This window comes from Musca autumnalis, unplaced genomic scaffold, assembly GCF_047663935.1.
Source record: "Musca autumnalis isolate F117 unplaced genomic scaffold, ASM4766393v1 scaffold_4, whole genome shotgun sequence".
NCBI lineage: Eukaryota > Metazoa > Arthropoda > Insecta > Diptera > Muscidae > Musca > Musca autumnalis.
In genome coordinates this window covers 126,283,533-126,309,931 of record NW_027411977.1, presented here as the reverse complement: position 1 = coordinate 126,309,931, position 26,399 = coordinate 126,283,533, and the positions used below count along the sequence as shown (strand labels likewise).

Below are 26,399 nucleotides of genomic sequence, written 5' to 3'. Positions count from 1 at the left end.
TTAATTGAAAAAATATTTTTGCAAATTTTTCGGAAATTTTCGCGATTTTTTTAGGTTTTATCCTTTTCTGCCATGAGACCATTCCGAATTGGTGCGAATTGTTAAAATCTGTTCAGCCGTTCTTGAGTTATAAGCGTAGTAACTAACATCATCCTTTTTATACCCTACACCACTATGTGGGGAGGGTATTATAAGTTGGTTTTGGCCAAAAAGTTTGTAACGCATCGAAATAATGGTCGTAGACCCATACTTATATATATCAAAATGAATGTCTCGACGAGCTGAGTCGATCTGGCTATGTGTGTCCGTCCGTCAGTCCGTCCGTCCGTCCGTCTGTCCGTCTGTCCGTCTGTCCATCTAAACCTTGTAATCACGCTACAGGTCACAATTTTGATCGGATCGTCACGAAATTTTGGGTGTTGATGGGGGTCCCAGAGGGGAAGAAGCCTATTGATTTTGGTGATGGTCGGATAATATTTAGGGGTCGGAATGGGCAAAAAACTTATGTGGATAAAAATACAACGTTTTTTTTCCAAAGCGAGTATCTCAGCTTATGTATGGGGTATACCAAAAGCAAGACCAGACAATGAAAGTAGAAAATATCACCTTTCTAATTATGCAAAGTATGTTCTTATAGGTGATCAAACAACGAAGATATCACAATAGTCGCAAATAAACCCCAAATTTTCATGTTTGCGATTTTAGTTACAATGACGAATATCACAGCTTTGGTTGGGAACTTTCCAAAAGCAAAGCCTGATTATGAAAGTAGAAGATTCCACCTTTACAATGATGCGAACTAGGTCGGCGCAGGTGACCAAATAGCGGAGATATCACAATAGTCGGTAATTCATCCCATTTTTCCATTTTTTTGGAAATCACGCTACAGGCCGCAATTTTGATCGGATCGTCACGAAATTTTGAGAGTTAATGGGGATCTCAAAGAGGAAGAAGCCTATTGATTTTGGTGAGGGTCGAATAATATTTAGGGGTCGGAATGGGCAAAAAACTTATTTGGATAAAAAGTCAACGTTTTTTTCCAAAGCTAATATCTCAGCTTTTATAAGGGGTATACCAAAAGCAAAACCTGACTATGAAAGTAGAAAATATCACCTTTCTAACGATGTAAAGTAGGTTCCTGTAGGTGATCAAACAACGAAGATATCACAATAGTCGCAAATAAACTCCAAATTTTCATGTTTGCGATTTTAGTTATAATGACGAATATCACAGCTTTGGCTGGGGACTTTCCAAAAGCAAAGCCTGGCTATGAAAGTAGAAGATTCCACCTTTACAATGATGCAAACTAGGTCGGCGTAGGTGACCAAATAGCGGAGATATCGCAATATTCGATAATACATCCCATTTTTCCTTTTTTTGGAAATCACGCTACTGGGCGCAATTTTGATCGGATCGTCACGAAATTTCGAGGGTTAATGAGGGTCTCACAGAGGAAGAAGCCTATTGATTTTGATGATGGTCGGATAATATTTAGGGGTCGGAATGAGCAAAAACTTTATTTGGAGAAAAAGTCAATATATATAAAATATCACCTTTACAACAATGTAACGTAGGTTGTCGTAGGTGGTCTAACAACGAAGATATCGCAATAGTCGCTAATAAAACCCAACTTCTCATTTTTGCGATTTTAATAATAATGACGGATATCACACCTTTGGTTGGGGACCTTCTTAAAGCAAAGCCTGACTAAGAAAGTGGAAAATCCCATCTTTGAAATTATGCAAAGTAGGTTTGCGTAGGTAGTCAAATAATAGAGATATCGCAATAGTCGTTAATGCATCCCTTTTTTCCACTTTTTCTGCAATCACACTATAGGTCGGAATTTTGATCGGATCATCACGAAATTTTCTCACAGAGATAGAAGCCTATCGATGTTGGTGATGTCGACAGTAGTCAAATATAAAATTAAATATTAATTATTTTGGTTCAGTTCGTCTTAAGTCATTTGCTTTAAGGGCCAGATAGGTGAAAACTTTCGTATCTCCATAAAAGAAATATTTTCGAGTGAAAAGATTATTCACAGAGGTAGTGGTGTAGGGTATCACATAGTCGGCCCCGTACCGACTATAGCCTTTTCTCACTTGTTTATATATATAGATAGATGTAATTATATTTTTCTAAAAATCTGAGAACTACCTGAATTTGACGATATCATTCTATAATGACCACTTTTGATGCACAGAAAAAAGATATTACACATTTAACACAAGAACATTTAATATTTGTATGTTACTTTTGAAATTGTTAAAAATTCTTCAACTTTAACAATGTGCAACTGTAAAAGTAAACAACATATGATCTTGACATTTCGGATAGAAACGTGCAATTTTATACCCTATAACCATGTAATGACAGTTATACCAAAAACTAAATTTAATTTTTTGAATTAATCGCTGTTTTTTTTTTTGAGATTTCACCCCTCTGTGCGACGTCCTCATAACCTCCCGATTTTCGGTATTTTGAAGGCTGTGCCATCAACATCCCATCGAAATGTCAATATCCCATCCGTTGGTGGTATAAGACTTTCCACCTGAAAATTTCCGGTACTGTCCCTCCCAATTTTCGGTATTTTGAAATTTTCAGCCACATTATTCAACCGGAATAACTGACATTTGGTATTTAGTCCTCGCTGGAGTTACAAAACTTTCCTCCAGAAATTTATCGTTACATGTCAACGTTTTATACAGCCTCGCTAGCTATCCAAATCCAGAATATCCAGGTTTTGGTCTATCCAGTATTGCCCAATTTTATGTATTTCCCTAAATTCGTAAAATTGTTAATATTGGTCCATGTTTTGGAAAGAACAACGATGTCGTCCCATATGAACTGTTTTGAAGGGAGTATTATTATCAGTTGGGATATATGTATGTATGTATGTACTACACCTGTAATAAGAGGAAGAGTTTAATATTTTCATATACGTTCCTACACTTCAATAGAGTTCGTGGCCGAACTTAACGCGTTCTTACTTGTTTTATTTTATTTCGCTATCTGCTGGATTTGATCATGCGAACTTCTGATTTGTAGCCGAACACACTACAGAGCTGTTTAAACCAGCGTCGCCCATAATATTTCCTGCAATATTAAAGCATGTGTGTATGCATGGGTGAAAAAAACAACAACCACATGATGTTCATCGTTTGTGTATGTACACGTACACTGTACGTGAGAGAGAGAAGCAAATGCAAAAACAACTCAGTGGGCGCCCTCACTATACTGCCTTTCAAAGAAGCACGTCCCTGGTTTAAACACTAACATTTGCACCACCATCTGTTCTTTATTTGGCCAACAAAAAGCTCGCGTGCCGACGGTGAGTGTTGAAAACACAACCCTAGAATTTGCAGTCGGACACACACGCTTTGTGCCACCGTACTCATAACTTAGTAAGGAGTAATATAAGTAGGTATTTTTGTTTACATTACTTTGTAATGGGTTACATTATGACTACCGAATCCGAATTTTTGCTGGGAACTTGTAGTGGAATTGTAATCGGTGAAAAGCTTATGCACAGAGAAAGTGGTGGAGAATACCACCCTTTACTTAATCGTTTTTTTATTTGCAGAGCCCTGATTCCACAGCTATTGATGGATACATTTATGTGTTTGGTGCAATATTGGCATGTCTTTGTTCCTCAATATACTTGAAAAAGAATTTCGTTAATCAACATCCTTATGTCGAACATCTTGTTGCATGGTCAACAAGTGTGGTTATGTGTGCAACAGGTATAAACTTGTTTTTTATGTATAAGCCCCAAGAATATTCTTCAAAGCTGTTTGTATTTTTCAGATGTTATTATTGGCATTTTAGCCTTCGCCTTAAACGAAGATATTTTACGTCCTTGTTATTGTGGCTATACAATATCCTGCATATATCTTTTTATGCCCATAGCATCATATTTGCCGCTTATAGTTTTGGCAATTGTTGTTAGTGGACTTTATGGAATTTGTTCTATTTTTACTGCTTTTGTAAAAACGCCGGAAGATGAACATATTATTGTGGACTTGCGATATCTTTTTACAGATTTGGTATTTATTTTTGGTCTTAATGTTGTTGGTATCTGCTATAGATTGAGACGGGAGTGTGCGACGAGAAGGGTGTTGCTTACTCGTCATTTTAACATTGAAGAAAATCTTTTGCTCAAATTCGCCAAAGCTCAAGAGGTACGTAGTCAGTCGGTTTTTATATATTCTCATAATGAATAATAGTTGCTTTTGTATTATAATTTTAGAACAGTTTGCTGATTAGTATCATTCCGGCCCAAATTGCTGAAAAAATTGGCCAAGAAATTAGGACCAGAATCGAACGCTATAAAATTCCACGAATCACAAGACCCCAATACGGAAATGAATTTGCAAGGTAACTTTTTGAAAATATCTCATTATCTAAAATTAATTTGGTGGCGAAATACCCGTATCCTGTATATGGTAAAACCACCCCCTGGTAAGACATTCTGTTTACCAAGAGATGTTCATAAGTTAGGTTAGGTAAGGAAACTTGTAGAATATTTTTCCTACAATGTAAAGTTCGGAAAAGATCGAACGGGTAAATAGCCACAATTGAAACAGGCTTTAACATTGACGACGTACGTGTTAAGATATCCCCTACAACGTCATCTAGCCACTTTTCACGTAATACAACAAGTAACAAGTAAAAAGTAGTTAAGTTCGGCCGGGCCGAACTTTTTATACCCTCCAACATAAAATAGTCTTAATTAAAATGGAATAATTAGGGTCCTTTCAAAATTTTAGGTGGAACAACTTTTCGACAATAGATAGAATCCTACTGCCTCCCACTATTGCTTAAATTACACTGTGAACACAAATGTTGAGGCCGAGGTAATTCCTTTTGGAGATGAAAGCCCTTGGTATGTGTATATTAAAAACCCCGAAGGACAGATGCGCCGTGAGTCGAACTTCCGCGTTATGGCGCGATTAAATTTTTGCAAGAGACCCTGTAAGCCATCATGAATTAACATTATATCTTTGTTTGTTGTTTTTGTAGAGCACTTAAGCAACAATGAACAAAGATATAACACTAATTCCTGATGGCAAACAGGGTCTCTAACAAAAATTTCATCACGCCATAACAAGTAAGTTCGACTCACGGCGGATCTGTCCATCGGTGTTCATAATATACTCACCAAGGCCTTTCACCTTTGTTGCACAGTGTTATCTAATCTAATCTAAAACAAATAAGAAAAGTCTATAGTCGGACGGAGCCGACCATGGGATACCCTATACCACTATCCCTGGACAATCGCTCTCCACGGAACTTCTTTTCAATGATTGTGAAAATTTAATTATCAAATATCAGAGATGTAATGTATAATACTTATGACCAAAACCAAAAAGTTATCTAGCATGACAAAGACATTTTTGTAGCAGGAAAGGAAAATTTAGTTCACACAAACTAAAATGTAATGAAACCCACTTATGTAGTACTACTACTTCCGTTGTTTAACCGCTACGTTATTTAAATTTTTACCAATTTCACACAAAAGTTTCAGTCCATTTAACCCGCTAAGTATTATCTGATCTTCACGTTGGTTTGTACGCTTCTTCTTCATCATAAACTCAAACTTTGTTTAAAATTTTGCGGGTTATTATTTTGACCTACAGCTACAAAATTGGTTAAAATTTTGTTTTTGGTCCATTTCATCCCCTGAACATTTCACGATCGTCACCAAAAACTAATCATTTCTATTCTGACCCGAACCCAACCTCCTTAAAAAATTCGTTACAATCGGTCCATAATTACGGCCATAAGCTTGTTTACAATTTTTAATGGACGGACACACATCGCTAAATCGCTTTATCTCGTCGAGATATGAATTTTGGCATACCAAATAAGGGGTCTAGGACGAATATTTCGTGGTGTTACATAAACTTTTGGAGAGACAATATGTAGCATGGGATAAAAATATGGTTCTCTACACAGAACCCATTATATATTAGGCAGTAGGCCCGTTATCTAGCAAACACTTTATTGCAATTTACACCAGAGGAAAGGTCAGTAGTTTTTTCCATATGTAGGCTACTTTGCGAAATATGTCCTCAAGGAATTAAAATATCGACCAAAAATAAAATTTTTATATTTTTCATACAAAAGTAATGGTCCATTTCACCCGCTAAAGAATATCAGATCATCATTCAAAATTGTAGGCATCTTTTTCGACCTATACTCTTACCCGGTGCAAAATTTCGTGACTATTGATGTATAATTGCGACTTCTAGCGAGTTTATTATTACACTACAAACAAATAACGGAATATATTAGGCTGTAACTCTGTTATCTGCTCATGCGCATCAACATAATTGGCATCAATTGAAAGGTCAAGCGTTCCACTTTCAAGAATATCTCACTTGTCCGGAATGTCACTTCCAGGAATTAAGATATAAGCTGTATATTAAAAATTTTCATAATTTTCACACAAAAGTTTTGGTCCATTTAACCCTCTAAATATTATCCGATCGCCATCTCAAATTGCCAGCTTCTCCTTTGTGATATGCTCTTACCTTATTTAAAATTACGCGTTGATCGGACTATTATTGAGACCTACAGAGCCGCTAGAAAATTGGATAAATATTATGTTTTTGGTCCATTTCACCCGCTAAATATTTCACGATCATCACCAATAAGAATAGGGATCTATTCTGATCTGAACCCGACCTCTATACAAAATTTCGTGACGATCGGTCCATAATTGCGGCCTGGAGCGTGTTTACAATTTATAATGGACAGACGGACGGACGGACGGACACACATCTCAAAATCGCTTTATCTCGTCGAGATATAAAGATTGGTATACCACATTGGGGGTCTCCGACGAATATTTCGCGGTGTTACATGAATTTTTACCAAAACAAACTTTTAATACCCTTTTCCACATTGTGGTATAGGGTATAAAAATGTGTTCAGCTAGGTGAAAGGTACCACCTACGGGGCTATATCAAAGAGTCAACCTATCTTTACATTTTTTGGCGGAAAACTTTTATAGCTACAGGGAACTTCAAGAGTCAAATTGAGGGTAGTTTCATCAAAACAATGTAGACCCTCAAAAATGGACCCATGTTGACGAATTTTAGTGAAGAAATTTCATGACCACTGAAAATTCCCGAAAATCGGGAGGTACAGTTATATGCGGGGATATACCAAAACATGGACCTATATTGACAATTATTTTTGAATAGACAAAATTGTAGCTAAAATTCTCAAAATACCGATCATTACAGCTAGTTCGGTTAAAAATTGCAGCTAAAATTCTCAAAATATCGAAAATCGGGAGATACCGCTTTATGGGGCTATACCAAAACATTGACCTATGTTGACGATGTTTCCTTGGTGATGTTTTATGTTTTATTTCGGCTAAAAACTGTAGCTAAAATTCTCATAATACCGAAAATCGGGAGGTACCGTTATATAGGGGCTATACCAAAACATGGACCTATGTTGACGATGTTTGGTGGAGATGGTTCATGACCACTGAGAACCTCAAATGGCAAATTACAGCTAGTTCGGTTAAAAATTGTAGCTAAAATACTCAAAATACCGAAAATCGGGAGGTACGGTTATAAGGGGCCATACCAAAACATGGACCTATGTTGACGATGTTTGCTGGAGATGTTTCATGACCACTGAGAACCTCAAATGGCAAACTACAGCTAGTTCGGTTAAAAATTGTAGCTAAAATTCTCAAAATACCGAAAATCGGGAGGTACCGATATATGGGGGCTATACCAAAACATGGACCTATGTCGACGTGTTTCGTAGAGATGTTTCATGACCACTGAGAACCTCAAATGTCAAATTGCAGATAGTTCGGTTACAAATTGTGGCTAAAATTCTCAAAATACCGAAAATCGGGAGGTACCGTTATATGCGGGCTATACCAAAACATGGACCTATGTTGACGATGTTTGGTGGAGATATTTCATGACCACTGAGAACCTCAAATGGCAAACTACAGCTAGTTCGGTTATAAATTGTAGCTAAAATTCTCAAAATACCGAAAATCGGGAGGTACCGATATATGGGGGCTATACCAAAACATGGACCTATGTCGACGTGTTTCGTAGAGATGTTTCATGACCACTGAGAACCTCAAATGTCAAATTGCAGATAGTTCGGTTAAAAATAGTGGCTAAAATTCTCAAAATACCGAAAATCGGGAGGTACCGTTATATGGGGACTATACCAAAACATGGACCTATGCCCATATCCTTTGGGATATAAGCTTGTTGATCACTAGGAACCCTAAGTGCCAAATTATAGCTAATTCGGTCTGTAAATGTGGCGAAGAACGTCAAAATACCTCAAATCCGGAGGTACCGTTATATGGGGGCTATACCAAAGAGTGGACCTGCCTATGGAAAAAATACCCTCGGGTGCAAAATTTCAGCAATCTATCTCAATTATTGCGGACGCTAGAGTGATTACAACAGACGGACAGACGGACGGACGGATCGTCTTAGAATTTTATCCTGAGCAAGAATATATATACTTTATAGGGTCGCAAATGATTAGTTCGATGTGTTACAAACGGAATGACAAACTTAATATACCCTCCATACTATGGTGGAGGGTATAAAAACGGCCTAAAGTTCTGCCGGGCCGAACTTTTTATACCCTCTACCACGAACTGGATTGAAGTAAATAGGAAAAAGATAGCTTCCTTGTGTTTGTAAAAGTACTAAGCACTTCCTCCTCATTAAGGCTTATTCCTTGGGAAAGTAGAACATCTTAACTGATGAAAATCACTGTATATTGTTAATTGTCTGTGTGCAAGTTTTCTACCCATTTAGAGTCCAAAATACCAAGTTCCAAAACATGGACCATATTTACAATTATCCTAATTGAGCTTGTGTATCCTCCGACAATACACAATGCCAAATTACAGCAATTTCGGTTTGACTAAAAAAAAAAACAAGTAAGAACGGCGTTAAGTTCGTCGGGCCGAACTTGTTATACCCTGCACCACGAGTTGTATTGAAGTAAAATGAAACAATTAGTTTCCAAATTTAAATGTCAGCAATTTCGGTTAAACAATGTGGCTAACTTTAAAAATACCGAATTTCGAGAGGTACCGTTCTGTGGGTTATATCAACTTTCTGGCGGAAAGTTTTTAGATTCAAAGAAGACTAAATACCAAATTTCCGATAATTCGGTAAGAGAACGTGGCTAAAACCTTCAAAATACCGAAAATAAAGAGGTACGCTTCTATGGGGATATATGAAGACGTGGACCTATACTAATAATTCTCTTCTGGGATATTTTATTATCTTATGAAAGACTAAATAGCACATTTCAGTTTTTCGGTGGGATATTGACGTCACAACCTTCAGAATTACGAAAAGAATACTAGAAACTTCTGTACCTAATTACAAAGCTCTATCTTAAAAATTGCGAGCTGTATCTTGATTTCAACAGACGGACAAGGTTATATCGACTTAGAATTTTACCCTGATCAAGAATATATATACTTTATAGGGTCTATGATGAATATTTCGATGTGTTACAAAAGGAAAAACAAATTTAATTATACCCTCCATATTATGGTGGAGGGTATAAAGACTATCGATATACATTGCGTAATATCAGCTAGACTTAAACCTGGATATATATGCAGAGTTTCTTTGCAAGTAAGTGTTCTATCTTCTAAGCACACCCAATGCCACCTAACAACAAATCCGGTAGACAAATATGACTAACATCTTCGAAAAAGCTTATGGGGGTGACGTAGGGGATGAGAAATACCACCAAGGAACGGTCCTGACCGGCTTTAACATGGCAAAGTCCAGGATTTATCTTGGTCCCTCTCTCATCTCAAGTGGACACTGACTTCCCGTGGTGTCACCTGGTGTAGCTGCCTTTAACACCCGTTAAAGGTGGTGAGCTAAAATGTGCCGCTCGTTCGCCTATAAGAACGTTAAAAACTTGGGGTTGGGCGCTGTGATAGATGGAAGACATTCATCGAGTGCGTTGGATGTAAGATCGTTCTCAGGTGCAAACATAGACTCGTACCACTACCTTGTTGCAGCAAAGGTACGTACCAGATTAAACGTAGCAAATTGAGTTCGAACAGACTCAAGACGGAAGTTGGATATCGGTAAGCTGCAATCACAACAGATAGCCACAGCATATTCTACTCAACTAGCCTAATTGCTTAAACAAAGCACTTCTCGTCCAAATAACATATCAGCACATTGGCAAAATATTGCCCACTCCATGCAAACAACCGCAAAATCAGTACTTGGATACCAGAGACATCCACCAAGGAATTCATGGTAGGACCAAGTGTCTCGCGCTGCTACAGAAGAAAACAAGTGAGCAAAGGCTATAGTCGGGGCCGACCATGTGATACCCTACACCACTACCCCTGTGCATAAGCTTTTCACTGGTAAACATTTCTTTTAGGGAATATAATCCGACTACCCTTCTCTCTGGGAGCCCCATAAGCAACCAAAATTTCGAAACCATCCGATCAAAATTACGACCTGTAGCGTAATTGCAAAAAATGGAAGAATTGGATGCATTACCGACTATTGTGGTATCTCCCATGTTTGACCACCTTCGCCAACCTACTTTACACCAATGTAAAGGTAATATTTTCTTCCTCCATTGACAGGCTTTGCCGTTGGAATAACCCTACTAGAAGCCGATATATTCACAAAGAATAAAACTTTGAATTTGTCTCCACATGAGTTTTTCCCCATCCCGACCCCTAAATATTATCCGACTTCACCAAAATCAATAGGCTTCTTCCTCTGAGGGGCCCCCATCTACCCCCAAAATTTCGTGACTATCCGATCAAAATTCCAACCTGTAGCGTGATTAAAAAAATGGAAAAATTGGATATATTACTGACTTTTGCGATATCTCGGATGTTTGAAAAAAACGTTGACTTTTCTCCACATAAGCTTTTTGCTTTTTCCGACTCCTGAATATTATCCGACTATTACCAAACTTAATAGGCATCTTCCTCTGAGGGACCCGCATTAACTCCCAAAAAATTCGTGACCATCCGAGCAGAATTGCGACATGTAGCGTGATTACAAAAAAATCGGATAATGGGATGCATAACCGACTATTGCGATATTTCTGTTGTTTGACCACCTACGACAACCTACTTTAAATCGTTGTAAAGGTGATATTTTCTACTTTTCTTGCCAGGTTTTGCTTTTGATATACCATTTTTTCTCCAAATAACTTTTTGCCCATTCCGACCCCTGAATATTATCCGACCATCATAAAAATCGATAGGCTTCTTCCTCTGTGGGATTCCCATTAACCCCCAAAATTTCGTCCAGATCGACTCAGCTCGAGACATTCATTTTGGTATATATAAGTATGGGTCTACGACCATTATTTCGATGCGTTACAAACTTTTTGGCCAAAACCAACCATAGTGGTGTAGGGTATAAAAATGCGGCATATAGGGCTACTTTACAATCAGTAGCAACGTGTAGCGCATGAGAGTGGTACCGGGAGAAAAGAAGAGTGGAGAAACCTTTTTCCGCAGGAAAAAGAGAGATGGAAAAGCGGGAGTGTGAAAATATCGAGATGTACAGGAGCCAAAATGAAGTCCGGAAATTTTACCAATAAGTGAAACATCAAACTGGCGGCTTTGATACAGGCACATCCTTCTGTAGAGACCAGCAAGGTAATTTGGTAACTGATACACATAGTGTGCTAAGGATATGGAAAGAGCATTTTTCCAAACTGTTGGTATACAATAGTAGCGAAGTCGACGAAGATACCACAGATCCAATCCCAGAAGATGGAATTGAATGATGTGGTAAAGGCAGCAATAAACCGGCTGAAGGATAATAAGACAGCTGGAGCCGATGGCCTATCAACCGAGCTGTTCAAAACCGAAGGCGACACGCTGATAAAGTGTATGCATCAGCTAGTTAGCACCATCTGGCAGGAAGAACGCGTACCCGACGATTGGAAGCTGAGCATCCAGTGTCTCGTTCACAAGAAAGGAGATAATACTGTATGATCCAACTATAGAGGCATAAGTCTTCTCCCTATTGCCTACAAGATAGTGTCAGGGATATTGTGCGAACGACTAAAGCCCATGGTCAACGAAATAATTGGACCATACCAATGCGGCTTTAGACATGGCAAGTCCACCAGTGACCAGATATTTACCCTGCGGTAAATCCTGGAGAACACCAAAGAGATGCAGATCGACACATACCAAGCCATGTCTGAATTTGGTATCCCCGCAAAGCTCATTCGGTTTTGTGAAATGACTGACACTCGATCCTCAATTAAAATAGCACGGTGCTCTTGAAGCAACTTTTAGTGGAAGGTGCTTTCACCTGGGAAGTTTTCGCCCGTGCGCTTTTAATAAATCGCGATCACACATTTTTAGGGTTTTTATGTTTTCACGATTTTGCTTGGAAGCCTTGGAAGTCCTGTCGAAATGGTATTAGAGAAAATATTGTAGCTGTGAAATTTCTCTACAATATTGACCTGTAGTTATGTTCTTAGGTTTGAACATTTTTGAGATACAGAAGTTCAAATTGGGACTGTATCGCCTCCTTATAAAACAATGTCATGTACGGTGCACCATAACTAATTTTAACTAAAAGCTGCTTACACGTGGGAAGTTTTTGTGGATTCTGAAACAATCTGGAGGGATTTTCAAATAAATCGCGATCAAAGTTCACATTTTTAGTTTTTGCGATTTTGCTTGGAAACCGCAAGTCTTATCGTATTGGGACTAAAGAAAATGTTGTAGCTATGAACATTTTCTATCGCTACCTTATAAAACAATGTCATACATGGTGCGCCTTAACTAACTTTAAGTGAAAACCGCTTACACCTGGGAAGTTTTTTCGGATTTTGAAACAGCAATGTTAACAGGTGAGAAAAATCCAAGAACAAGAAAAAATCGATGGAGGGATTTTCAAATAAATCGCGATCAAAGTTCACTTTTTTTTTAGTTTTTCACTATTTTGCTTGGGACTAAAGAAAATGTTGTAGCAGTGAAAATTCTGTACAAAGTTGACCTGCATAATATTTTCGTAGGTTTCACCGTTTTTGAGATATATAAGTTCAGATCAATCATTCAGATATTTTTTCTCAGGTCTTCAAGATTTTGCTTGAAAACCGCAAATCCTATCGGAATGAGACTAAAGAAAATTTTGTAGCTGTGAAAATTCTCTGCACGATTGGCTTTCGTATCTTTTTCCTAGGTGATACAGTCAGTGACGATACAGTCAGTGCATTGTCCATTGTTTGAACTTCTATATCTCAAAAACGGTAAAACTTACGAAATTATCACAAAGGTCAATCTTGTAGAGAATTTTCATTCTCTTGTCGCATTGCGATAGGGTTTGCAGTTCTAAGCAAAATCGTGAAAACCTAACAAAACCTTAAAATTCCGACTTGAATCGCGATTTATTTACAAGCACTGCGGTGATTTTTTCGTTTTTTGATTTTTCTCATCTATGAACATTGTAGTTTCAGAATCCGCATAAACTTCCCAGGTGTAAGCACCGTCCATTTAAAGTTGCTTCAAGAGCACCGTGATAGGAAAGAACCTCTCCGAAGAGTTTTGTACCAAAAGAGGTTTCAGACAAGGAGACAGCGTTTCGTGTGGACTCTTCAGACGAACAGGTTATACGAGAGACAAACATTAAAAGACATGCCATAATCAACACCAACAGCCACATGTTACTTGCTTATGCTGATGATATAGACATCATGGGTCGATCAGTAAAAGAAGTAACTGATACCTTTAAGAAGGTCGAAGGAGAATCTGCTAAACTGGGTCTGGCGGTAGACGGCGAGAAGACCAAGTTGATGGTGTCGACGCGCAATGCGTCCATTGGGCTCGGACCAACTGTTGAAGTTGGTTCCTATGATTTTGAGGTAGTAAAAGACTTCGTATACCTCGGCACCGCCGTAAACACAATAAACGACATCAGTTGTGAAATAAAAAGAAGAATTGTATTGGCCAACAGATGCTAATTTGGCTTAAGTAATCACTTTAAAAACAAAGCCACAACTCGTCAAACAAAAATAACGCTTTACAAAACACTGATACTACCCGTGCTGATGTATGGTTCCTGCGCAAGTAGCGCAAGCTGACAAAGAAGTGCTTGGTGTGTTTGAGGGAAAAATCCTTTGTAAGCTATACGGACCAATCTTCGTTGACGGTGAATATTGACCTCGCATGAACCATGCTATAAAACGACATCCGTATAGATAAACGTATCGAGATGCAACGATTGCGTTGGCTATGCCATGTCCTTAGAATGAGCGATGATGAACCCGCTAAAAAGGCGTATAAACACGTCCCACATAGTGGTGCACGCAGAACTGGCAGGCCAAGGCTTCGATGGAGCAAACTAGTGGAAGAAGAGATAATAAGGCGTGGTATTTCAAACAGCGAAGCAACAAATAGAGAGTATTGGAGAGCATGTCTTAGTTCGGTTTATGGAACAAATGCTCCAAATTACTGGTGGAAAGTTGTAAAGAAGACTTAGTACCAAATTTCAGCAACAAGCTATATGAACACGGGTATCTATACCACCAATTCTCTTCTGAAATGTTTTGTACCCCCATCGAAGACTAAATAAAAAAGTCATCCATTTCGGTTTGATAGTATCGCTTAAACCTTCAATATGTCGAAAATCAGGAGGTACCGTTCTGTGGGGGCAATATAAGTCCTAAGATCGGAGGTGACGTTCTATGGGGGCAACATCAAGAAAAGTTGTACACCCCCAATGAAGACTTAGTGCCAAATTTTAGTAATTTCTGTTGGATATTAAGAGCACAACCTTCAAAATACCGATAATCGGGAGGTACCCTTCTATAGGGGGTATATTAAAACGTTAACCAATACTGATAATTTGTTTCTTCTGGAATGTTTTATACACGTATCGAAGACTAATTGCCAAATTTCAGCCATTTCGGTGCGATATTGAAGCCACAACCTTCCAAATACCGAAAAGCTGGGGGTACCTTTCTATGGGGGCTATATGCAAAACGTGAACCTATACCAACAGGTTTCAGTTTCAAATGTTTAGTACCTCCAACGAAGACTAAACCCAGCGAAAAGTTTGCCTCCAAAGAGGCAGTTAAATGATATGTACAAGTGATTTGGAAGTGCATCAAATTATGCATTTTCACTCATGATTTTTACAAGGGAGTGACACCGGAAAGAGGCACTCCATTGCACCGCATTTTAACTGACCCTTTGGCATTGCATTTTAACTGAACCTTTGGCACTGCATTTTAACTGACCCTTTGGCATTGCATTTTAACTGGCCCTTTGGGGTAGAATAGGAGGCAGTCCAGAGCACGTGTTTTGAATAACAAAATAAAATGCATTTATTATTTGTGTAAAACAAAAATATTAATAACTTTATTAAATTAACATAAATTATGAAAATTCTCTATTGAATTCAATAGCAAACATGTGTGTTCCTTCGCTCTTTATTTAATCCAAGCTTAAGTGCTTTTGCTTCTTCTGCTAAATGGGTTTGATATTGTCTTCCCATCACCAGTTAAGATTTCGACATGTACTCCAACAGCACCCCATTGGGAAATTTTCTTCTCGTGAGTTACCGGAAAAATGTTCACAAATTAAATATTAGCTCTGTTCCAGAACTAAAAAGTTTTTAAAATTTTTAGCACTTTTACACATTTTGCGTTCCCGTACACAAAATTTATATGAAAATCGTTTACGACTTTTAAAACTTTAACGACTTTTACCACTTTATAAAGTACGGGAACAGCCAAATTATTTAGTTTGTATTAACAAATGTTTGGAAATGTTAACGCGATTATCTCTTTTATTCCGCTGCCTGTAGAGATGTATAAACTGATTAATGTACATGTAGGGATCTCTAACAACTGCTAATAAAATGTAGTGAACGGAGTGCCTTTTTCACGACTCCGTTTGCACTGCATCCGGATGCTGTTAAATTGTGAGGAATTGGAGTGCCTTTTTCACGACTCCGTTGAACTGCCTCCGGATGTTGTTAAAATGTGACGAATGGATGTGATTCTTTGGATTGCATCCAAATGCGGTTAAAATGTGAGGAATGGAGTGCCTTTTTCACGACACCGTTTGAACTGCATAAAAACATGCCGTAAAAGAACTAGTCTACATTGCACTACTTCCAATTTATTTTGCTGGGAAATACATACCAAATTTCAGCCATTCTGGTGGTATATTTAGGCTAAAACTTTCAAAATGCCGAAAATCGGGAGGCACTGTTCTATGTGGGCTATATCAAAATGTGGACCGATATAGCTCAAGTTCAGAGCTTACTTACTTACTTGCTTACTTTTAACATTTTGATTTCTTAAATTGTTACTTTCAGAAAACTTTTCATAGAATCGCATTACAATGTAAGCATTATTTTTGCGGATTTAGTCAATTATACACATCTGACGACAACGTTGGATATAAAAACACTGGTGGAAACATTGCACGATCTCTTTCAAAGATTTGATCAGGCCTGTCAAGAATTCAACGTTATGCGAATTAAATTTTTAGGAGATTGTTATTATGGTGTCACTGGAATACCACAAGCTCATCCATTTCATGCTCATTGTTGCATAGAATTTGGCCGTTCTATAATCGAACAAATATCTGAAGTAAGGTAAGAATGACCGACCAAACAGTCGCGAAAGTCGTACATCTAGTAAAATTTATTTGATTTATGTATATCTCCGATACAAAAAAGGATATGGAGAAAGTATTAACGCAGGTTTTTAGTCTATTCCGTGGACAATTTAGAAACGCGGAATAAGAATCAACCCGTTTACATTGTTTAAAAATTTAATTTACAGCAATTATAAAGGCAACATAATTTTTATTATAATTAATCCTTCAGCATATTCCTGATTTTAGTTGAATTCTGCAATCGATTTTGAGTATTTTCAACTACTTCTGTACAACTATAGTGGTAAGCTCTCCTATAAGGATGTTTGGAAGTATAAGTCGTTTGGCGACATTTCCACTATACGAGAAGAACTAGAAAAGTTTGCAGACACCATTTGACATTTTTTACAGAGATTTGAAAAAATCACTTTGGGAAAAAAATGAAATTTACTTGTCAACATTTTCATCCAACCATTTTTCACAATTTTCGACGTGGATAATCACGGCAAAAGTGCATCGATCAAACTAAATCTTTGTATGACGATAAAGGACCACCATATAGCACTATGAAAAACTGGTGTAATAAATTCAATCGTGGCCAACACTCACTCTGGGGGTTTCTCGTTAGATCCAGAACAATTTGAAAACTGGCTTAGAAAAACGCTCTTGTCGATTGGTGCAAAGAAATTGTAAATAAACACAATCGGGTTGCTTCAAACGACGTTTATAAGACGTCACAGACGATGAATCTTGGAAATATGCATATTAACCGGAAACAAAAATGCAATCGACCGTGTGAGTCTTCGAAGGCAGTACAAAACCTACAAAACTTGTTGCTTGTTTTTTCAGTTAACTGTCCATGTGGCCAATATACGGCATAAGGAACGTAAGACGGTTAATTCTGAGTGATACACTAAAATTTATTTACCTAAAGTCTCCGGAATCATTGTGCACCCACGGTGCTCTTGAACCAACTTTAAATAAAAGTAGCTTACACCTGCGAAGCTTTTGGGGATTCTGCAACTACAATGTCCATGGATGAGAAAAATCAAAAAATTATAAAAATCTCTTTTTGTCGGAGTAGAGTGTTTTCTTATTAATAGGCATCAAATTATTGGATAGTATTTCAGTTTTAATTTTCGATGTCTGCTGTATTAATAAAATTGTTTCTGTAAAGTTGAATAGATTATTTTCTCATTTGGATTCATATAAATAATTGTTTACGCTTCTTCTCATTTAAATGAAGTACTGATATTTCGCTAAATCGATCGTAGTATTTAACAAAAAGATATATATATTAAGAAATACTTTATCTTTATAATTGATGTAAGACTAAAATTCTTAAAATTTTAGCTATTTTTACTTTTTGACAATTTAAACGGTTTGATTAGTTTCTTATTTCATGTTTTTAAATTGTCGAACGAATGTACTAAAAAGGTGCGTAAATACTTTCTTCACATCCTTTTTTGTATCGGAGTTATAAGTCAATTAAAATGAATTTCGTTAGCTGTACGACTTTCGCTTGGATCCTATGTACACTCATATGTCTTTCAGAAATTTGCGAAATCTTGATATTGATATGCGTATTGGTGTACATTCCGGCAATATACTTTCGGGTATTATTGGTGCAGCAAAATGGCAATATGATATTTGGTCCAAAGATGTTGATATAGCATCGCATTTAGAACAGACTGGTGTTCCGGGAAGAGTTCATATAAGCAAAAATTCATTAAAATATGTGGAAACCTATTATGAGTATGAATCTGGGACAGAGAGTGCCACAAGGGATTCACTGTTGATAAAGGAACGCATCAAAACATTTTTGATTATAAGACCAAGTGTAAGGGGTACATATATACATACATACATTCAATACATGTATTAAAGGTGGTGCTGTTCGGTCAGTTGATCTCCTCTAATAACAAAAAAATACAATCTGATTACAAATGTTATACAGTGGGATACAACCATTTAAATGTCATAGATTTACTCACATACGTCTATTTTTAGGAATTCATGACGCAATCCAAAGAATGGAAAACCTACAAAAATCGTATTAAATCAAAGCGTACCGCCAAAACTTATAATAGTCCAATGCAACAATTTACAAATGGAAAATATGCAGATGGTCAAATGTCTTTGGACTATAATTCAATCAAATCGGAAGCAAATAAACAAATAACTGCCGATATTAAAAAATTACCCATTTACAAATTAGGGTAAGACAAAAATTACTTCACCAAATTATTTACACATTTAAATAATTATATATAGCATAAAGGAACAATTATTTACAAGAATGCCTCGTCTGGATGCATGCGAAATGGAAGACTTTACAGCTAATCGTAATATTAGCACTTTTTGCTTGTGGTTTAGTGATTGGAACTGGGAGTCGTCGTATAACTCCGAAATTGATGCATTTTTCAAAATATCCCTAACAATGACATTTTTGGTACTGCTTTGTGTTATGGTCATGGAGGGTCTAAATAAAATGTAAGTACATACTTTAAAATACGCATGTTTGTAGGTTTGTCGATTTTTTTATACCCTCCACCATCATATGGATGGTATAATTAAATTTGTCATTCCGTTTGTAACACATCGAAATATCTTTTATGCTTTATAAGCATAAAATTCTAAGTCGAAATAGCCATGTCCGTCCCCCATAGAGCGTACCTCCCGAATTTCCGTATTTTCAATGTTTATACCCTCAGCATTTATGCTAACGAGGGTATATATACTTTCATACGAGCAAAATGTGCCTCGTCGAAATAATGGTTTTAGACCCCAAGTATGTTTGGATAAAATGTGTTTCAGACAACTTGGAGTTGATTTAGCCATGTCCGTCTGTCTGGCTGGAGCGCACGATAACTCTCGAACGTATCAACCGATTCGGTCCAAAATTTGGCTTTCGTAATATTTTGTCCAAACTTAGTTTAAGTTCGAAGATGGGTTATATCGGTCCACTCTTTCCGGTACCTCCCCCACAAAAGTTCGGAAATGTTCGGAAAATTTGTGCGCACGATAACTCTTCCATACTTCCCGAGAAAATAGCCTGAAAGGTACCAAAAACCCCTATGACACCGTGTGTAGTGGTTGGAGCGCAAGATAACTCTCGAACGGATCTGCCGATTCGGTCCAAAATATGGCCTTCGTAATATTTTGTGCAAACTTAATTTAAGTTCGAAAATAAGCCATATCGGTCCACTCCTTCAGGTACCTCCCCCACATAAGTTCATAAATGTTCGGAAAAATTGTGCACACGATAACTCTTGATGGGAGTGACCGATTTGGTCCATACTTTTCGCATCCTAATATATCTACCAGATATAGATCAGGTTCGAATACAGACTATATTTGTCCACTCCTTCGGGTACCTCCCACACAAAATTTTGGATAAATTTCTTTTAAGACCTGTTCTCGAATCACTTTGAAGAAACTTGCATTCGCTGCCTCAATTACGACAGTAAGAGTTTTTTGAGGGGCAAGTCCATACTTCTTAAGAAAACAACCCGAAAGATTTAAAAAACCCCTATGGCACCATATGTTGTGGCTGGAGAGCTCGAACCGAATACTGCGTTCGCCAACACTTTGGATATTGTAATATTCCTTCGAATATTAGATGAATTCCTCCTCCACTTCACTCCACTCCTTCCGGTACCTCCCCTACAAAAGTTCGAAAATATTTGCTAAAATGTTACGCGCTATTTCTTATAGACGTAGCAACCGATTTGGTCCAACATTTGGATCTCTAAATATTTTCGAAACTAATTTTATGATCAAATTTGGGCCCTATCTGTCCAATCCTTGTGGTACCACCCATACAAATGTTCAACATTTTTGTGTGGTTAAGGGTATGTTCGAGGATCCTTTGGACATTTTTACCGAAGGTTTTCCTAGTGGCCCTGTTTACAGCGATATTATGTTTTTCGTAGGCTAGTGTGATAAAACAAAACCCTATCTATCGATATCCCCGCAAATTTTTGAGCTTTAATCCTATACATACTTTTGTCGGTTCATACGCCCAAAAATTTGTAAACCCCCTAAATACATATTTTTTTTTTTATTTGAAAATTTTGCCTATTAGGCGAAGGTCATTTTAATTAATTTTTTAACTAATTTCTCGTTAGAGACGAGCTTACTGACCAAGATGCTTTTTGAAAAAGGAAAGCCGACGATACGAACCCACACAATCACCACTGTGTGACATGCATGTTTCGCCTTTGGTTTAGGAAGGCTCCTCAGACACATCGACTGTGGGGCGGCTTCGCTATCCTCTAACTTATTTCCTCTTTCAAATGCAAGTTGTTTTTTTACAAAGTTGAATTTTTTGTTCAAATCTTTGTATGGCTTTCATGACAAACGCTTAGCGTAGCCTTTGAAAGTTATGAGTTTGGTTCTGAACACTAACACGCCGTGACAACACTTTTTTCCATGTGTTTTTCAAGGACGTGGGTTCGAACCCCAGCCTGGCTCAAGCTGATTTTTATTTTTATTTGAAAATTTTGCCTATTAGGCGAAGGTCATTTTAATTAATTTTTTAACTAATTTCTCGTTAGAGACGAGCTTACTGAACAAGATGCTTTTTGAAAAAGGAAAGCCGACGATACGAACCCACACAATCACCACTGTGTGACATGCATGTTTCGCCTTTGGTTTAGGAAGGCTCCTCAGACACATCGACTGTGGGGCGGCTTCGCTATCCTCTAACTTATTTCCTCTTTCAAATGCAAGTTGTTTTTTTACAAAGTTGAATTTTTTGTTCAAATCTTTGTATGGCTTTCATGACAAACGCTTATTTTGTTTTTGGGAAAAAATGTACTTCAATCCACACAGGTTGCGGGTATATCTCTGTGGGCAGAGCCGACTGATACTTTTTTACTTGTTTAACCTCAATATTCCACTGAAATAGCTGAATTTGGTATTTAGTCTACGTTGGAGGTATAAAACTTTCAACTTGAAATAAGACAGTGTAATATTAATATTTTATATTTTTAATGAATAGTCTATTTGATATTATTGAAAAACTAGTAAGAAAAGTCTATAGTCGGACGGAGCCGACCATGGGATACCCTATACCACTATCCCTGGACAATCGCTCTCCACGGAACTTCTTTTCAATGATTGTGAAAATTTAATTATCAAATATCAGAGATGTAATGTATAATATTTATGACCAAAACCAAAAAGTTATCTAGCATGACAAAGACATTTTTGTAGCAGGAAAGGAAAATTTAGTTCACACAAACTAAAATGTAATGAAACCCACTTATGTACTACTACCACTTCCGTTGTTTAACCGCTACGTTATTGAAATTTTTACCAATTTCACACAAAAGTTTCAGTCCATTTAACCCGCTAAGTATTATCTGATCTTCACGTTGGTTTGTACGCTTCTTCTTCATCATAAACTCAAACTTTGTTTAAAATTTTGCGGGTTATTGTTTTGACCTACAGAGCCGCTACAAAATTGGTTAAAATTTTGTTTTTAATCCATTTCATCCCCTGAACATTTCACGATCATCACCAAAAACTAATCATTTCTATTCTGGCCCGAAACCAACCTCCTTAAAAAATTCGTTACAATCGGTCCATAATTGCGGCCTTAAGCTTGTTTACAATTTTTAATGGACGGACACACACCGCTATATCGCTTTATCTCGTCGAGATATAAATTTTGGCATTCCAAATAAGGAGTCAAGGACGAATATTTCGTGGTGTTACATAAACTTTTGGAGAGACAATATGTAGCATGGGATAAAAATGTGGTTCTCTACACAGAACCCATTATATATAGGCCCGTTATCTAGCAAACACTTTATTGCAATTTACATCAGAGGAAACGTCAGTAGTTTTTTTCCATATGTAGGCTACTTTGCGAAATATATATGTCCTCAAGGAATTAAAATATCGACCAAAAATAAAATTTTTATATTTTTCATACAAAAGTAATGGTCCATTTCACCCGCTAAAGAATATCAGATCATCATTCAAAATTGTAGGCATCTTTTTCGACCTATACTCTTACCCGGTGCAAAATTTCGTGACTATTGATGTATAATTGCGACTTCTAGCGAGTTTATTATTACACTACAAACAAATAACGGAATATATTAGGCTGTAACTCTGTTATCTGATCATGCACACCAACATAATTGGCATCAATTGAAAGGTCAAGCGTTCCACTTTCAAGTATATCTCACTTGTCCGGAATGTCACTTCCAGGAATTAAGATATAAGCTGTATATTAAAAATTTTCACAATTTTCACACAAAAGTTTTGGTCCATTTAACCCTCTAAATATTATCCGATCGCCATCTCAAATTGCAAGCTTCTCCTTTGTGATATACTCTTACCTTATTTAAAATTACGTGTTGATCGGACTATTATTGAGACTTACAGAGCCGCTAGAAAATTGGATAGATATTATGTTTTTGGTCCATTTCACCCGCTAAATATTTCACGATCATCACCAATATACAATACCACATTGGGGGTCTCCGACGAATATTTCGCGGTGTTACATGCATTTCTACCAAAACAAACTTATTATACCCTTTTCCACATTGTGGTATAGGGTATAACTATACATTTTCTCTTACTTTATGACAGTGATGCCGCCTCCTTTTCAAATAGAAGGAGTTGACCTGGGTTGATGATTTTTTTAGAGTTGTGCCAAAGGAATTATATGGAACTATCTCGTTCACTTCGCAGTACCAATGGCCCACATTTTTTCTTTGAACAAACTGCGTATACTTAATTTCACACGTTACATTTCATAATGTTACTCATACGTTTTGGAACTAGTACAAGGAACTAGGAACTAGATTACCCAACTCTAGAATTTTTACACAAGTACATATGAGGGCATAGGAATGAAAAAATCCAAATTTGGTCCACATCGGTTCAGATTTGGATAACTCCCATATACATACATAATATGTATCCTTCCCCGATTTTTCTATACCTCGGTCAATTGTAATTGAAAAGCCTTTCAATTTTACCGATTGCGACAAAAATCGGTTCGAATTTAGATATAGCTCCCATACATCAATTCATGTATCGTATACACTTAACCAAACCCAGTTGTTCAATAAATAGCAATTGTCTACTATGACATAGGCATGTAACTAGTTACTTATTGATCCTAGTTACTTTACACCCAAAAATGGCACACAAAATAGCCTATAGCCTGCTTTTGCCACTGGAAATGGTCTTCCCTGCCTATCATGTCAATTCACTAGTTACAGGTAATGCGGCGTGTAATATATTGACTATTTTACAGACTACCGATGGATAGTGTAATCGACAATGTTTCTCTCTTGTAATCTCTTTTTAACAATATTTCTTTTTTTAACAAAATAGAAAAAAATGTTCTGTCATTTTGTTTATTCATAAATAAGAAAATTATTGATGCGTTTGTTGTGTAAAAATTTAAGATGCAAAAAAGAACGTGTTACGAGCTAAATCGTAGAAAGGATGATTAATTTAAGAAGAATATTTATAATATATATGTGGTAAGTATTGGTACATATCTTGACACAATTCATTATCGCGCCATTTCATTAAACTTCTATACATTTTATTCCAGGAACTTTTGAATGATCTGAAGGACCCACGAGAAAAACATTCCGAGGACCAAATAAACATAAGTCGCTGTATCAAGTAGTCATACACTAGTTCCAGTATCAAGGATCAAGATCTATATGTATACAAGATTATATTGTCCTTTGTAAAATATTTGCACTCCATGTAATAAATTAAATGACTTCAAGTTACTAGTAGTTTTGGCTATCATTTCTGAGTACCGAATTGACTGGTTACTGGTAATGCAGTGAAGGGACAATTGGGTTTCCCAAGACTATCGATTTGACTGGTTACTGGTAATGCAATGAAGAGACGATTGCCTCTCACACGACTATCGAATTGGGTGGTTACTGGTAATGCAGTGGGGGGACAATAGACCCCTTCCTATGACATCCCCATGTTAAATTCACCAGTCTATAGCATTGCGAGTAGATTGGGTGGTAACTAGGGGTGTTTACCAGTAGCTAGCAAAATTGCTAGTTATTCCCTAGTTACCCGAACAACTGGGAAAATACAAAAATATTTTGTTATTGTGTTGGTTTTGAAAGACAACCGAACATACCAAAAAAGCTTCAGAATTATATTATAATAAGCTTACCAACATAAGCTTATAAAATACTTCAGGATTTTGTTTTAAAGCTTATGTCATAATTATAGAATAATCGAAACAGAATCTTCGTTTATAAGCTTACCCTTGTAATTGTAGTACAAGCTTATGCAATTAAGCTTATCCTTGTGATTGTAAAACAAGCTTACATATATATTACCAATTTTTATTAAAAAGATTTAGGGCCATTATTACATGTGTTCTTTTACTATCTGATGGATTTTAAAATGCAAAATAAACTAATTTGGAGGCATTAAAAATATAATTTTCACATTGAAAGTTAATGACAAGAAGCTCCTCCTTGAAATTCAATCATCACTACTAACTTTAAGTTAACCGAAACGCTATAAATCTGTTCGGTAAATCCAAACTATAACAAAAGAAGACTCATAATAATGGGGGTTAGCATACACATTCAATACTTTCAAGAGAATCAATTTTCGTTACCCCGGTTATTAAAGCCGGTCCGGATGAATATGTGCATATTTCTCTCATATGTGCATATAAGTTATGTGTTTTAGAACCTATATATCTCAACAATGGTTCCTTCAAGGAAACAAATTATAAAGAACAAACTTGTAGATATTTTTTACGTCTACCATATTTACTCTAGTCACTTTTTGATTATACCCACCGTTTTCTAATAAATTCCGAAAACCTTAAAAAACCTAAACAACCCTAAAAATTTGAACTTTGACCGCGGTTTATTTAAAAAGCGCTTCCGAGATTTTTTCTTGTTTTCTGATTTTTTTTGTCAATGAATATTGCTGTTTCAGAATCCGCAAAAACTTCGCAGGTGTAAGCGGTTTTCATCTAAAGTTAGTTATGGCTCATCGTATATGACTCCGTTTTATAAGGAGGTGATACAATCAGTGCATTGTCCCAATTTGAACTTCTACATTTCAAAAATGGTAAAAACTACGAAAATATCATAAGGGTCAATTTTGTAGAGAATGTTGACTGCTACAACATTTTCTTTATTCCCATTTCGATAGGACTTGCGATTTCCAACCAAAATTACGAAAACCTAAAAAACACAAAAATGCGAACTTTGACCGAGATTTATTTAAATATCCCTCCAGCGATTTTTGTTTTTTGTGTTTTTTGATTTTTCTCATCTATAAACATTGTAGTTTCAGAATCCGCAAAAATTTCGTAGGTACCTTTCATTATACCCTGCACGACTATTTGGTAAGGGGTATTATGTGTTAGTGCATTTGTATGTAACATACAAAAGGAAGCGAGATAGACCCATAGTTCCTTCTAGGGATATACATAAAATCACTTTCTGAGTCGATTTATGCATGTCCGTCCGTCCGTTCGCAACATACAGGTCGCATTTGTTGACCGATTTCGCTGAAAATTGGGGAATACCATTTTTTTAGCCGTCGGAAGATCAAGTTCGAAGATGGGCTATATCGGTCCAAGTTTTGGTATAGCCCCCATATAACGGTACCCCCCGATTTGCGGTATTTTGACGTTAAGCTATATTTTCAGACCGATGTAGCTATAATTTGACAGTTAGGGTTCTTAAATGTCAATAAACTTATATGA

General features: G+C 36.8%; 1 protein-coding gene across 2 annotated transcripts in view; it reads left to right on the top strand.

Moving 5' to 3' along the window:
- LOC141403641 (adenylyl cyclase X E-like) overlaps positions 1–26,399 on the top strand; it is a 56,103-nt gene that overhangs the window by 14,331 nt on the left and 15,373 nt on the right. Inside the window, exons 1-8 of one of the 2 annotated variants that reach the window (XM_073986373.1) lie at positions 3,358–3,420; positions 3,584–3,743; positions 3,808–4,181; positions 4,250–4,377; positions 16,368–16,649; positions 18,206–18,491; positions 18,662–18,870; positions 18,926–19,144. In XM_073986373.1, coding sequence (XP_073842474.1) covers positions 3,731–3,743; positions 3,808–4,181; positions 4,250–4,377; positions 16,368–16,649; positions 18,206–18,491; positions 18,662–18,870; positions 18,926–19,144 — 1,511 coding nt within the window. In that variant the 5' untranslated portion in view covers positions 3,358–3,420; positions 3,584–3,730. Of the gene's footprint in view, positions 1–3,357; positions 3,421–3,583; positions 3,744–3,807; positions 4,182–4,249; positions 4,378–16,367; positions 16,650–18,205; positions 18,492–18,661; positions 18,871–18,925; positions 19,145–26,399 lie in introns of those variants that run through there. The other variant, XM_073986372.1, reaches the window with a different exon arrangement.